The 16,269-nt window shown below is 37.2% G+C and overlaps 1 protein-coding gene across 1 annotated transcript in view; it reads left to right on the forward strand.

Annotated features, from left to right (window-relative positions):
- The window catches only part of LOC306860463 (modulator of smoothened protein), a 30,664-nt gene extending 14,968 nt beyond the window's left edge, over positions 1-15,696 (forward strand). The window contains exons 2-3 of the mRNA XM_079402198.1: positions 1,184-1,396; positions 12,391-15,696. Of these exons, the coding sequence (XP_079258324.1) occupies positions 1,184-1,396; positions 12,391-12,575 (398 nt within the window). The 3' untranslated portion in view covers positions 12,576-15,696. The remainder of the gene's footprint in view (positions 1-1,183; positions 1,397-12,390) is intronic.
- Positions 15,697-16,269: the final 573 nt, after the last annotated feature.

Genomic DNA, 16,269 nt, shown 5'->3' on the forward strand with positions numbered 1-16,269 from the left:
ATCGCAATTCACAACCCTGTTATTTCTGCTGCTCCAATGAATGCAGTTGCATTTGCACACCTTTGTTTCTTTACCTCCTCACCACACTACAAACGCCAATGGAAGCTTGCTTTCTTCTTACTCTGTAAACAGTCCTTCAATAGTTTTTCTTTTTCTTCTTCATCTTCATCTTTTGGAAAGGAATTTGATTTTGGAGCAAATGGGAATGCAAAAGTCATATTTGCTGTTGTCTCCCATTCAACACTATAGAAATTTAACCCATCGATGACACCTTCCACTTCTGAGAACCCCAGAAATTTAAAAAGAGATGTATGAGAAGAGATGAAGAAGAATGTTCAGCCTGTGAAAACAGATGCCAACAGGGATAACCTACTGATCCAACAAAACCCAACCACCATAGTTTTTGGGACTTCGCCTTTAGCAGGTTACTCCCTGGTAGAACAATCTTTGGCAGTTAATTGTCACTTCTAATTATTGAAAATGTTAATATTGACTATATCTCGATACACAAATTGAATTACATGCATAAATATTGAATGACATGCATAAATATAGGTAGGAAAGAACACAAATATGACAACATCTAACACATTAAACCCTGTGTATGGTCTTAACTGGATTGTGTGACTGAGCCCCACAGGTTAACGTTCAGTCTCTTACAGGTTAATCTCTAGTTAATCTGTTTGGGTGGCCATGTGTGTGATCTGACTGTAAAGCTTCGATAAGGATTTATTGTTTGACGTGTGTGGCTGTGAAGACTGAAGTGTAAAGTAAGGCACCATAGTTAACCGGCACTGCTGTTACCAAAATTGTAATGGTGCGGTGGTATTTTATTATTTGGTTCATATCAATACCTGGCCCAGAAAACAATGTGCATTCAGCATTGTAAATATCATTCTTGAAAATGCTTTTTACTTGCCTGATCGTACAGCGGCGCAGACACAGCCTTAGGGACTCTACGTCTGACAGGTGCAGCGTGTTTTCCTGCAGAAAACAAGCTCTGAACTTTATACTCCACGGCTGTGTTGTTTTTATTTGTCTCTGGTATGCCATGTTATAGTTTAGTCCATAACTAAACACCCAGGACTTCATTCCTGATAAAGAGCAGATCCTACAAACCACCCTTCAGGTTTTGTGGGTTGAATGTGACTCATGTCATTGATGTTGTTGTATTTGATTCTAGGAGCTCTTACTGTGGGGCTGGTGCGTCAATGTCAGACCATCCACGGACGAGATCGAACCTGCATCCCCCCACGACTCCCTCCGGAGTGGGTCACCACACTCTTCTTTATCATCATGGGCATCATCTCCCTCACGGTCACCTGCGGCCTACTGGTGGCCTCGCACTGGCGTCGAGAAGCCACAAAATACGCAAGATGGATCGCCTTCACAGGAAGTGAGTGACGCATCTCATGTTTGAATCACCCCTGCTGTTTTCTCTCTTGCCTTTTTTGACCCAAGTGTGTTCAGCACACCAGTGATGTCCCTCAGAATTGTGAGAATTTGTTTAACTAACAATTCCCAAATTGCTACCTCTAGGCGTGCAGAAACTACACACTTCACCTTCAAGTCTTATACATGGAGCATAAAGAAGAAAGCCTGTGCATATGTCAAATATACTTAGGGCTGGGTATCGTTTGGCTTTTTTTAATGATACTGGTGGCAAATCTATACTATTAAAATATTACTCTTGCCTTAACGGTGCCTTAATCTATACTTAAAAAAAAAGAATTGTACTCAAAATAGGAAGGACGTGGTCCTCGGATGGTCTCATTTCACGAGTTGTGCTTTTAAGTAAGAATATGAAAACAACATGGATACTCGCGTTACTAGAAAGATTAGATTTGCATTATTAGAGCTTTCCGACTTGCATTTAATCAGTCGGGAAATTATTCTTCATGTGCGGTGTTGGTGATTACATTTGTTTCAGGGAACCAGATGACAAATATTTCAATCGGCAACCAGCTTCAGCAGATTTTTGAGTTTTCTAAACTTGTTGTTTTAAGTTTATACAACAAAAAGTTGAGAATTTGCTGAAGCTGGTTGCCTTAAAATTTTAAGTTGGCTCAACTTTTTTTTTTTTTTTTTTTTTATACAGTGCATTTAATTGCAGTTTCTCATTTTGTCTGTACAGTAATTGCTTGCCATATCCTAAACCCAAAGTATACAGTTTTTGTGCTTAATCTACTCTAGATGGCTAAAAAATAGACAGCCGTGTTGACTAGTGCTTGTGTAAGGTGGTTAGTTACTCACAACTTAACGTAACAGTTGTTTTTTGTTTTAAATCGACCATATATTTTGTGTCCAGTTGCACAAAATACTTTAAAAGGTCTTTTCAAGTTTTTCATTAAGACTGGTTACATGAAAATGTAGATTGGTCTAACTTGAATCCTAAAAATATAACTGCTAGTTGTTTAGTTATAAATAGACTTAATGTAGAAGTTAAGCTTATATAACTGGGCCGTGGGCAGATTTTTCTGAAAAGGAAGACACCACAATAGTTGACCAACATGAAATGAAATAACTTCAAACAATGGCACAGGAGTCTCTGCAAATTGGTTCTACAGGAAACAGCTAAAAAATGTGCATCGACAGATCATTTCACAGACATAACTTTCTCTGCTGGAGCTACACATGCGCTTGACAAAACATTGGTTTTATCCTATCAAATGAGGTGTGGGTTCCCAGCTGTGGGGAATATGTAACACCGACCAATTTAAAGTCCTGCATGCAAGCAGTCAGAGAGATAGATGATCTGAGCTGCTGAGGTGTTGTGTGTCTGTCCATCTGTTGTGTTCGCTCACTGGAGACGCTATTAACTAACTTCTCTATTCCTCAAGCTAGTTTACACATCCACAAGAAACCCTTCGATTTAAACTTCCTCTCAGGATACAAGCTTTTGAGGGTAAATGAGAAAGCAAGCAATAGGTAACTGTGCTGCAGATTCATCACCTTAATGTAATGTCACCTCTACCGTCGACTCTTGAGTTGTTTTAAAGACATTGCACTAGGGTGTTGTTGGCACCGGCAGGGTGTTGCTATACATTTGCTAAAATTTTCTAAAAAGTTTTAAGCACGTTGCTATGTGGTTGTTGAGTAGTCAGCAGTCTAGTTGCCTGTTGTTCATTTGTTCTCACCTCAAGTCTCTGTGATAATCTAGATGAGTCTCAAGTTGCTCCTTCATTACGGTCTATAAAATTTTGATCACCATATAATCGCCTGCAAAATTAACCCTGAAAGACCTAGAACATTTTTGGGGCACTGTCACGCCTGTACTTTTCTTTGTTTTTTCAGACCTATTCTAGCAGTCAGCATCAAGTGCCATGTGTCATTATAAACAGGAGAACTTGAAGTTTAAGTCTTGCGATTGTAAAATCCTCATTTTCCTTTTGTTTTCTCTAAGAATGATTGAATTTGTAAGAAAAATGCAAGCAACAATTGGGTGTTTTTTTTTTTTTTTTACTGTGTACTCAAAGAGAAACTCCTGAAGTTTGAATTATCTTATTTTAGAAAGTTTATATGGAAGTGTAAAACACCCAAATACAAATTTGGTCTACATATAACATTCCCCAAGCAAGTTATAGCCATTTTTTTACTATATTATTATAGGCTCTATTCAGTGGAAACAGGTGTATTTAGTTTACTGACAATATAAATGTGTTCAAAAGCGTTTAGGGAGTAAAATAAATGGAAACGGTGTTATATGATATCAAAACACGGAGGCGAAAGTAAGAAGTATTTTTAAAATCTGAGTATGAACAACAATGTAGCTAGTAGGGAAAACAATTGTGCAAATGGTCTTGTGCAACAAAAATACAAACAGTGCAAATGATTCACGAACTACACACAAAATGAGAAGGAAAGCAACGGAACAAATAGTGCAAATAACTTTTACAAACTAAATAAGAACTATTTACATTACGATTAGTGGTTCAATAGTTAAACAATTAAGAACAATAGTTATTTTTATCCACGGGCAGCTGTCTTAGTCTTTTAAAAAAGATGAAAAATCTTAAAGGGGACCTATTATGCCCCTTTTTACAAGATGTAAAATAAGTCTCTGATGTCCCCAGAGCGTATATGTGAAGTTTTAGCTCAGAATACACCACAGATAGTTGTTACAGCTTGTTAAAATTTCCACTTTTAGGGTGTGAGCCAAAACACGCTGTTTTGAGTGTGTTGCTTTAAATGTAAATGAGCTGTTGCTCCCGTAGAAGAGGGCGGAGCTTCAAGAGCTCCAGCTCCGCATTAGCAGTGCTAGCGTTTGCAAATAAACATTCCACTATTAATACAAGCCTGTTATCTTTACAGAAAACTACTCGGTTTCAAAGTCAGTCATCTGATTATACTGTGCATAATAAATTTGCGTTTATGAATTACACAGACCGGGAGAACGGCGGGATAAAAATAACAACATAGCTGGTCTCATGCTTTCACAAACTTTATAAGTCCCACTTCTGATTATGAGCTCGACAACTTCAAGCGATCGACTCACATTGCTTTCATATGCAACTTTTAACTACCACATTCCTGTTCCTGATCATTCTCATGTATCAGTATCAGTGAAAACACAAGAGACATTGATAGCTTTAGCAATAAGCCTTACAGAGTGACAAGAAACTCTTTCTGAAAGGCAATTTGGAAAACAAACACATGATACTTACTTTGTCTGGAGCTGTCGTTCGCGCACAAAGCGTTGGTATTAATTCCTAAACATAAAGGGGATGTTACCGATTTTTTCCGGGATATTTCCTTCGGAAATGAAATTTAACCACAGTGTCCTCGGCTCAGATGAGGGGAGATTATGGTGACTCCTATGTTCATTAGTGCATCCCAAAACACAACACTTGTAAAGCCTCTTTGGCGCTGACATTGTATATGTCTCCAGTAATGGCGGACTGCAGCTTCTCACTCAGGACTGTGTTTATGCTAATAGGGCAGTGAGCGTCACAAATGGGTGGGACTTTTCCCCCTCAGTGATGTGAACAGAGGGATAATCTGAAACGGCTCGTTTGGAGAGACTGTTTATGATTTATGGGTTTTATAAAAAAATGAGTTGGTGTGTTTTTAACATTATATGCTGGTTGTTTTCACACACTGCAGCCACACAACTGTGTTCAAACAGCTTATAAAAGTGATTTTTGCATAATAGGTCCCCTTTAAAAAAGAGAAAAAAATCAGAAAGCACACACAAAGTTTAAAAAGTAACAGCATACCTCTCCTGAACAAAGCCGTAGGATTGAGGTATTTTGTAGAGTCTTGAATGTATCGAATAAAAGCTATTTTTAATAAATAGCTCCTGATTACGGCTGCTATCTCTGTTTTGTCATTTTAAGCCCAAAATCAATAACCGGCACTGTAGTGTGTCACAACAGCCAAATACAGTGCGATTATGAGAGTCTTTTTCCGTCGTCTAATGGGTGGCATTGGCAGCACACGCAGAAAGGTGCTGCTGAATGAAGAAGTCATTTCGTCGAGAATTGCATACGTAGTGGCATGGTTGCCATGGTAACAGGAAAGAAATAATCCCAATTGTCCAGGCTCCGCTTACCGTCTCTGAACCTCTGTGACTCACTTGTCTTTTTCTATCGCCGTGTGTGGGCGGTAGTTACACCGTTTAAAAGAGCAACAGCTCCTTAACTAGAACACCTCTGCAGGCTGGGATCACAACCTCTTCCATCGGGGTTACATTATGAAGACTGACCAAAAAAAAAAAAAAAACAGCGCAAGTTATACTGGTTAATTTTTTTTTTTTTTTAAATATCAACCTTTTAAACTGAGACAAACCAACTAATACCACAGATCATCAGTTCTCATCTAAAATGTAATTTCATGAATATTAATTAGCTAACTGATGACAATTTAAATGGGAATTGAGGACAAAGTAATATTGAGGACATAGAAAATAAGAAATTCACAAGAAACCTTTTTTTGTTTTTGTGTGTTTTTAACATTTTGAATGGAGAAAAAAAAAAATTATTATATAACTGTAACTATAATAATTCAAACTCAACATATTTCTAAATTGACAGCTTTTCTTGTTAGCAGCTCCCATGGACATGTTAAAAAATCTGGTCAACAAAGTAGTTTATTTGTTTTTTTATAATTTACGTAGACAAATCATAGAACCAAATTAACAGTAGGTATACAAATAAACAAAGTAGTAACATTATTTAAAATATTTTCTTGTGTTCCCATAATAGTCGTAGTAGTATACAGTATAGTAATTCATATTTGATGTAGTGGGTGGTCCAAATTGACATTACAAAAATAACCTGCAAATATTATAAAACCTTTATTTCTCACACATTTATGTTGATTTATGTTCCACAAGCGTCTCCTCAAGCAGTGTTTGAAGTTCTGCTTCTAATCCATTTAAAGCCTATTGCATGAGTGTTTGTGCTCCAGGTGGGGTTAACGCAGGTGTCTGGGCTAAAGCCGCCACTGGCCTCAAGCCACCCGAACCTGAAAGAGCAGCTTTGTGTGAGTAACACAAGCTCCCTGTGTCCCCTCACTCCACACCCAGCTTGACCAGGTTACGCTCATGGCTCCACGTCTGCTGTCATGTCCGCAGCTGTGGCTCTGGCTCGCATCGCTTCAGCATATGGTGCGTCAGCAGGGACAGACGTATATATTAGATACAAGTCTGCTCAGACTTGTAGTTCAACCAGAATGCACTGCTGGACAACACTGGCGTTAAATAAAAAGAAAGTAAAACAGAGGTAGCCTTCATAACTCAGAAAATATAGCATGCTTTCAGGTTATTGATGTAGCATCGGTTCTTTTGGAGTTTCTTGGCTGGCATAATGTTAGAATAAGTATATTTAGTAGTTTTATAAGGAGAGAATTATTAGTGTGTGTGTGTGTGTGTGTGTGTATAATTAGTATTAAAATAATAATAATATACCATTAATTCCCATACCAGTCTCATTCATGAGCATGAATTAATACTACCCTCCACCAATAGTTGGTAATTTTTTTCAGCCAGTTACCTATATGATTGTTTTCATATTATAGATATTATACAATTCACATAATTTTGCCTTGTTATATAACATGTAGTTCTACATTTATTTATTAAAGATGATGATGATGATTATTTATTATTATTATTATACATTTTAATGTTAGCGTAATAAAATATATAATTTAAAAATCATAAAATATATAAATTGATTAAATGTATTATTAATAATATGAATGTTATACCATTAATTCCCATATCAGTCTGATTCATGAGCATTAATAAATCTTACTCTTTTTTGTAATTACTCTTGTAATATAAAATATTTTTTTATATTACAAGGATAACGAATAACGATGAGTGATTGTATATTATAGCCTTGATATTACAATATGTGATCCTGGACCGCAAAACCAATCTTAAGTTGCTGGGCTATATTTGTAGCAATAATACATTGTATGGGTCAATTATTGTTTTTTTTCTTTTATGCCAAAAATCATTAGGATATTAAATAAAGATCATGTTCCCTGACGATATTCTGTAAATTTCCTACTGTAAATATATCAAAGCTTAACTTAATTTTTTATTAGTAATATGCATTGCTAAGAATTTTGCTACAATGTGAAATAGTAGTGAGTGTACAGCTTGTATAACAGTGTAAATTTGCTGTCCCCTCAAAATAACTCAACACACAGCCATTAATGTCTAAACCGCTGGCCACAAAAGTGAGTACACCCCTAAGTGAAAATGGCCAAATTTGGCCCAATCAGCCATTTTCTCTCCCCGGTGTCATGTGACTCGTTAGTGTTACAAGGTCTCGGGTGTGAATGGGGAGCAGGTGTGTTAAATTTGGTATTATCGCTCTCACTCGCTCATTCTAGTCATTGGAAGTTCAACATGGCACCTCATGGCAAAGAACTCTGAGGATCTGAAAAAAAGAATCGTTGCTCTACATAAAGATGGCGTAGGCTATAAGAAGATTGCCAAGACCCTGAAACTGAGCTGCAGCACAGTGGTCAAGACCATACAGCGGTTTAACAGGACATGTTCCACTCAGAACAGACCTCGCCATGGTCGACCAAAGAAGTTGGGTGCACATGCTCAGCGTCATATCCAGAGGTTGTGTTTGGGAAATAGACGTACGAGTGCTGCCAGCATTGCTGCAGAGGTCGAAGGGGTGGGGGTCAGCCTGTCAGTGCTCAGACCATACGCCGCGCACTGCATCAAATTGGTCTGCATGGCTGTTGTCCCAGAAGGAAGCCTCTTCTAAAGATGATGCACAAGAAAGCCCCCCAAACAGTTTGCTGAAGACAAGCAGACTAAGGACATGGATTACTGGAACCAGGTCCTATGGTCTGATGAGACCAAGATAAACTTATTTGGTTCAGATGTTGTCAAGTGTGTGTGGCGGCAACCAGGTGAGTACAAAGACAAGTGTGTCTTGCCGACAGTCAAGCATGGTGGTGGGAGTGTCATGGTCTGGGGCAGCATGAGTGCTGCCGGCACTGGGGAGCTACAGTTTATTGAGGGAACTATGAATGCCAACATGTACTGTGACATACTGAAGCAGAGACTGGGCCGCAGGGCAGTATTCCAACATGATAATGACCCCAAACACACCTCCAAGACGACCACTGCCTTGCTAAAGAATCTGAGGGTAAAGGTGATGGACTGGCCAAGCATGTCTCCAGACCTAAACCCTATTGAACATCTGTGGGGCATCCTCAAACAGAAGGTGGTGGAGCGCAAGGTGTCTTAACATCCACCAGCTCCGTGATGTCGTCATGGAGGAGTGGAAGAGGACTCCAGTGGCAACCTGTGAAGCTCTGGTGAACTCCATGCCCAAGAGGGTTAAGGCAGTGCTGGAAAATAATGCTGGCCACACAAAATATTGACACTTTGGCCAAGTTGGACGTTTTCACTTAGGGGTGTACTCACTAGACATTAATGGCTGTGTGTTGAGTTATTTTTAGGGGAAAGAAAATTTACACTTATACAAGCTGTGCACTCACTACTTTACATTGTAGCAAAGTATAATTTCTTCAGTGTTGTCAAATGAAAAGATATAATAAAAGATTTGCAAAAAATAAGTATTATTTTACACTTTTTTTAATTTTTATTTTATTATTTATTATTGTTTACAATTTTTTTATTTTTTTTACAAAAAAAGTATATTATTTATTTATTTATATATATATATATATATATATATATACACACACATACATATATAAACATATATATATATATATATATATGTGTGTGTGTGTGTGTGTGTGTGTGTGTGTGTGTGTGTGTGTGTGTATATATATATATATATATATATATATATATATATATATATATATAATGTATTGTTCTTGTTAGTATTATGATTGATATCAGGTTTTTGTGGTATGTTTTTAATAAAAAAATGCATATTATATATACAAAATTATAAATGATTGTATAATATCATAGCAATCAATATATCAGTGATCAGCTGAAATGTACAAAATAAATGGTTATCGGTGGTGAATAAAATTTGTCCATCCCTTCCAAGAATCAGTGCTGCTATGAGTTCATTGTGTACTAGACTATATACATTATAGCTATGATGAATCATTAAGCAAAGAGCCAAATTGTAGGTTTCCAAATCCATTTCTGTACCTGTCAATCCAGAAATAGACTCAGACAGGTCTGCTAGCAACGTAATTGGTTCTGATGTCAGGGCCGAACCCCGTTTCTATTTCTGCTCTCTCCATTCAATTATGTGTTTTGTTGTTGTGCTCAAAAAAGCACCACATTTTTTTTCATGGAACATATTCTTCTTTTTTTAACAGCATGACCAGAGCGGCAGACTGGCATTTACCACAGCAGAAGGGCCTTTTTTACACTGTGCCGAGGGCATGTCCTTTCATCCAGCAGCCTGGTCGCCATTCATCTCCTTAACCTTCTCCTTTGTGTGCATCTAAGAGCCGACACCGGCGAAAATGTTTTATGCAATAAATGTGCAAAGGCAGAAGCTTAATGCTGACACGCAGAGCCTCCGTCAGATCAGTGCACTTCAAGGCCGCCGTGTTTAATTGCAGTGCTGCATTCTGCTGAAAGATGGCTATTATCTTGCTAATGGGCAGCAAGATTGAGCCGAGACTGCACTCAGGCATCTATTAGCAGTGTCTGTTTTTATCTCACTAAAAGCCTTTCTGCCAGGCTAACATGAAGCCATGCTGAGTGTTATCACTCTGGTCGGGTGGAGGTCTGTGTTAAACGTAACGGGCCAGAGGTTTGAAGGCTTGATGATTCAGAATAGACGTTCCAGGGGTTTGCTGTTGTCAACATGGTCCTTTGGTCTGCAATTATATTTAGAGGTTGAGGAACCTTATGAGAAAGTGTTTGGCTGGGGTACATTGATGGTGACACTTTTTGGGTTCAGTCTCTCATTCTTTAGCGCCACCAGCAGTCCAAATTTATCTTGTAGCACTTTCATGTTTAGTGTGGAGAGAGAGAGAAACTGCTTGCTGCTGGAGGCTTGCAACATCACATAATTAGTACGTGGTGTTAAGCCTGACTAGATTTTTGTCCCTGAGGATTTTGTTGAAAATTTCACTTGTCCTCCTACATATTTTAGCAAAAAATTTGGTTTGAGAATCTTCAGATCGAGCTGAACATATATCAAAGATGCTGTATGTCATTTTTTTTTTTATCATAATAAGCCATAAAATACCACTTGTTTGCAGATATTTAAGAAATATGCAAGTTCACATACCTGTTTCTCTGAAAAACAATGCTAAAGTCAGTTATTTGACTTTGACGACTATTCCGCGTCGATTATCTGTTTTTTGTTTTGCTTTTATTAGGGATGTAACGATTCACTCAACTAACAATTCGATTCGATTCACGATTTAACAATGAAATTTAAGACAAATTATAAATGGAACGTGTCCTTTTATCATTGCTTGGACAAAATGCTGCGTTGCTTCGTGAAACTGAAATATAATAATATACTAATATAGCACCTAGATATCATTGCTCTTTTGTTGGTTTTGACTTCTTCTATTGTCCTCATTTGTTAGTCACTTTGGATAAAAGTGTCTGCTACAAAAAGAAAATTTAAATATAATGTAAATGTAAATAACAAAACTAAATTGAAATTTTAACACAAACCCCAAATCAAATAAATAACACAAAAGAAATATCTTCATATAAACAAAATAAGCCTTTGTCTGTGCTCTTTTCATTTAAAATTAGAGGCGACCACTGCATTTTATTCATGATCTAAACAAAGATGCTGCATACAGATTGTATAATTTCAATATTACTATACATAAAAATATTCATGAAACACAAACGGAAGACGAGCTGAATGAGACGTAGATTCACTCTCTGCCAGCAGGTGGCGCTTTAAGCGTTTCCTTGGTTTCCCCTGTAAACAAAGCAGCGCTGCACAGAATCCTAAACATTTTCATAAGTAACTGTAATTTAATTACACCATTTTTTTTCACTGTAACAGTTACATTTACTTTGTAATTAAATTACGTGACTCAGTGACATGTAACTAGTTACTCCCAAACACTGCATTTTCTATCTGTATATAATGATATTCAGTATTCATGCATTTGCTCCAAATTAATATGTTTAACAAATGCCGCAATTAAGTAAATTAATTCATTGAAGTTGCCAGTTTGAACCGATTCATGGTAATAAACAAACATACCAACTTTAATTTTTGCCACTGAAGTTTAAATTGGACTCTTAACATCATTCATAATGTTCTTATACTTGCAATTCATGAAACAAGTCAAGTCACCTTTATTTATAGCGCTTTTAAGAATACAAATTGTGTCAAAGCACTTAACAGTATCAAATTAGAGGATAGAGTGTCAGTAATGTATAATAATATGATTAAACACTCAATTGTCAGTTAAAGGCATTTCATTACTGAATTCAGAGATGTTATTGTCTAGCTCAGTTTAGTTTAAATAGTATCTGAGAAATCAAATTGACGATAATCGCTAGAAATTAAGTGTCCCCAACTGAGCTAGCCAGAGGCGACAAGGAAGGAGCATTGAAGGATCGAGTCTTTAGGAAACTTGATGGCTAAATGTAAAACATGTAAAATCATTTCTATACTGGGACTAAAATTAATAGTAATCCATATGGTGGCCAGACCTAACTTTATCTTGATACTGCTTTGGCGTATCAAAATTACAATGAGCTTGTGAACATGCCCTAAGGATTTTGGAGCCCACTGTTGGTCAAAAATAGTAAATATTGGTAGAATATTTACTTATTCTATGGTTCTATTCTTATATTGTGTTTAAATGAATGTTTCTGCCATTATTAGCTTAACCCTGTAATTGTTGTTGTTTTTTTGTGATCATCCAACCTTGTTTCTTTTCTCAGTTATATGTAAATAACACTTTCTTTCGTTTCCTCTTTTACAGTGATCTTGTTTTGTATGGCCGCCCTCATATTCCCAATAGGATTCTACATCAATGAAGTAGGGGGACAACCGTACAAATTACCCAACAACACAGTGGTGGGCTCCTCTTATGTACTGTTCGTGCTCTCCATCTTCTTCACAATAGTGGGGCTCCTGTTTGCGGGAAAAGTCTGCCTTCCTGGCTGAGGGGACGTTCCCAGCGGGGACAGCTGGGGTGTTCAAAGTGAAACGGAAAGAAGCGGCACTCCTCGAGAAGGGCCCACGACAGGGGGTGGTGGTATATGCTAATAACTCATTAAACTGCGAAACTAAACAGACGATTACTGCACACACTACATACGAGTGCTCCCCTCCACCCAACCTGTGCTTCGTTACACCCGTGCTGTCTTTGTTGCACCTTTGAGTTTCAACCCAAAGGATTGGGAGGCGTTGATGTTCACACAGCCCCGTCCGGAAAGGACAGAGTGCATCCACAGTGGCTGCTTCCAGAGCTACTTTACTTTGGAATATAGTTCCGTTATCTTCTGTTCAGTTAAGTTTTGCAGCAGTTCACTCAATTGCGCCCCTATCTTTGTGGAGAGGAAAGACAAGAAACTGATGGAGAATGCGGGCACTGATATAATGGACCAGGTGCTCGGTCCAACAAGAGGGGCTTTCCACATTCTCTCTAGCGGCCAGAGAGCTGGTCGGGACACTGCACTGTTACAAAAGAGGCAAAAGGGAACAGTATTAAGAAAATTTTTGCTCACACACTACATGAGGCGAATGCTCCAGGACTGCCGGTCAGGACCCTGCAAGGCTGTGCCTCGCTGTTACTCGCTCAGATATTGACAGATGCGTCTCTGAATCTGACATCATACCAAAATAAACTCCCGCCTGAGCTCAACTTGAGTTCGGTTCAGTCACAGGCGGATGTGTTTGTGCTTTTTGACTGCTCATCTCTTCTTGTTTTGATCTCTGGGTTTGCAGAGCCCTTTACTTGTTTGGTTTGATTTGCTAATGTGCCATAAACCTGTTTCTGTTGTATGACTGCGACGGGCATGAGTTGGGTTTTAGGGAGCACTGTGTGGTATAGCCATTTCAGTAGGTGAAGCACTACAGATGTACAAAAATGAACTCCTTACCTCAGTATTTTGCGATTCAGAATGATTTTTCCCTCACCATGGCAAAATATGCGCCCTGTAACTTATGTTCTGCCTTGATCACGGACCTTTCATTCAAATGCTGCGATCATGGCAAATTATTTATCTGACACTGAATAAAAGGAGCTCAAGAATGCGTGTGTGTTACATCACTTCTGTTTTTAAAGGTTTCCCTGTTTTTTTGGAAAGAAAATGTACTTTGTGAGAGTGGAACAAAACCAGAAGTGTTTATGATGGATGTGTGTGATATGAAGGTTACAGTTTGCCCACAAGCTGTTGTTTTTTTTTTTGTTCGTTTTTTTCATGAATCTTAAGTGTTTTCTGTTTTATTTGAATGTGCTTTTTTTGTTCACTCCGTTTAAGAAAGGTCATGCTCGCAGTCGCTTTACTAAATTAATTTCATTAATGCTTTGAAAGACTGCACTTTTTCTTGGAAGCGTTCATGTTCATTATAGGGATGGTGAAAAGATCAAATATTTATTCCAATTTTAGATGATTCTCCCTAAATATATGGGGTAACAAAATACACTCTTGGATCGAAGAATTGATAAAAATGTTTATATACGAAATTTAGGCGAGATGTGTACAATTGCTTTTGACAAAAGATGTCTCTTCGTATCGCACTGGGACCTAAATTAATGTGAACTGTGAGAACGACGGCGGCCCGCGGTGGACGACTTCCGTGCTAAAGACTGCTTCTGCTTTGGATATTTTTGGAAACCCATCATAAAATGGAAAAAAAAGTGCATATAGGATAATGAAAAGCTATTATTTATGATTTCAAAAGGGAAGGAAACTAATGTATGAGGAACAGTATTATCTATCAAAGGATGTTAGCAGTCCTCGTGCACAGTTACTGTTAACAGATCCGTATTACTGGCAAGACAACGGTTTTCTCTGCTACTCTTTGTTTCAGTATCTCACTGTGTACAATAAAAGGCATTAAAGAAGGCGAACTTCTGGCGTTCAACTGAGCTTTACTTCATTAAGAGTACGGTTGCTCAACTTTCTATCCCAATGGTGAAATTTCACCAAATTTTGCATGCATGAAGAATCTGTGGCTAATTGTGTTTTGATTAAATTTTTGGAAGCATGGGATGTATGGTTGCCTAGCAACTACTAGTTAAATTTGCAATATTCAAAACATCAGGCCTGCTCCCCTGTTTGAGCGAGATGACTGCCTTTGGTCAGGAGCCTTTTTTCAGTATTTAAATAAAATTCCTGAGATTGCTGGTGTCATTTGTGGAGCCTTTACAAGTTTAATTCAGTGAAATGTAATGATCAAGGGTTCTGTAGCTTTTGCACATTCACATTTCCTCACATTGGGTTGGCTGACAGGTCCTGGAGGCGGGTTTTGGAAAGAGGCCGTGCGCTTGAAGAAATGGAGTGATCTAATTAACTCGAGCAGAAGTTGCTGGAATCACTTACAGTGCCTTTAAACACGGGGCATCCCTCATACCACCACTTCCTTTTAAACAATGCTTTGCAATGAGTTTAAAAGTTTGGAATAATTAAGTCTCTTAATGTTTTTTGAGATCAGTACTTCAAATAAAATACGTTAACTGATCATTATAATAGTAATAATTGATTTCAGCTAGTTTTCGTTTCGTTTAGTTTTTGTTTATTTTAGTTTCACTCGTCTATTTTAACTTAATGTTCTAGCAGAGCTGGGTAGTAACTCATTACATGTAATCTGGATAATGCTCAGAATCAATAGCAATAAATGATTCACAATTTGATTCTCCCTAATTCCTCTTTTTCATCTATTAAATGTTACTTTCTAAAATAGCCTGCTACTAATACCCATTCAGAAAGTCGGTAGTAGTCAGGTGGGTATTAATTACACCGAAAACTGAGAGACCTCACAGCATTTGACCACTGGATTCACAAAATAAGTGTTTTCTTGGCATTTCTGATAAATGTTATTTTTTATTTGAGGGTTATTTAATCATGTATGTCTATGGGAGGCGTTTTATCTTTCAAACACTTTAAAATGCACAAATTCACATTTACATGTAAGGATTCCCAAATTGTTTTGTCAGCTGAACTTCTTTTTCCTTATATATATATATACTTGAAGTACCTCTGAGATTTTAATAATAAAGTATAACTTTTGCATGTTCATAGTTCTCTGATGTTGGTTAATAGTCACATGAAATGCATGTAAACAAATAAAAAAACATTTATAATAAAAAATAGTGTTTTATTTTGATTGATGGTATTTCAGAAATACACACAATTCCCGCACTTTCTTTACGAACCCCAATTTAGGAAACCTTAATAATGTAATGTAATATTTAATGCAATAACAACTAATATAATATACTTTCATTACATTTTTATATTGATATGGTACAAGATGATCCTATTTAATGTGATAAACAAGTTAGTAGTTTGATTATATCACCTAAAATGTGTAATGTAATGGCTTATGTAACTAACTATAATTGTTGTCATGTAATTTGTAATCAGTAACGGATTACATTTAGTAAGTAATCTACCCAGCTCCGTGTTTTATAATAATTAAACTGAAAATGAACCGAGACAATGAAAAAAAAACGATAGATGCAAAAATATAAATGTAAAATTATTTATAAAAAGTGTTTATCTTCTTCCTATGTTCAAGATATTTCATCAAATGCATAGCGCACCTGTTCTCAATTAAGTTCAGCGTTTACTCAAACCCTTAAGTGAGCAATGATTACACTGATACTTAGCAAGTAGATTATGAAAATTAT

This window comes from Barbus barbus (genome assembly GCF_936440315.1).
Source record: "Barbus barbus genome assembly, chromosome: 4".
NCBI classification, from domain to species: domain Eukaryota; kingdom Metazoa; phylum Chordata; class Actinopteri; order Cypriniformes; family Cyprinidae; genus Barbus; species Barbus barbus.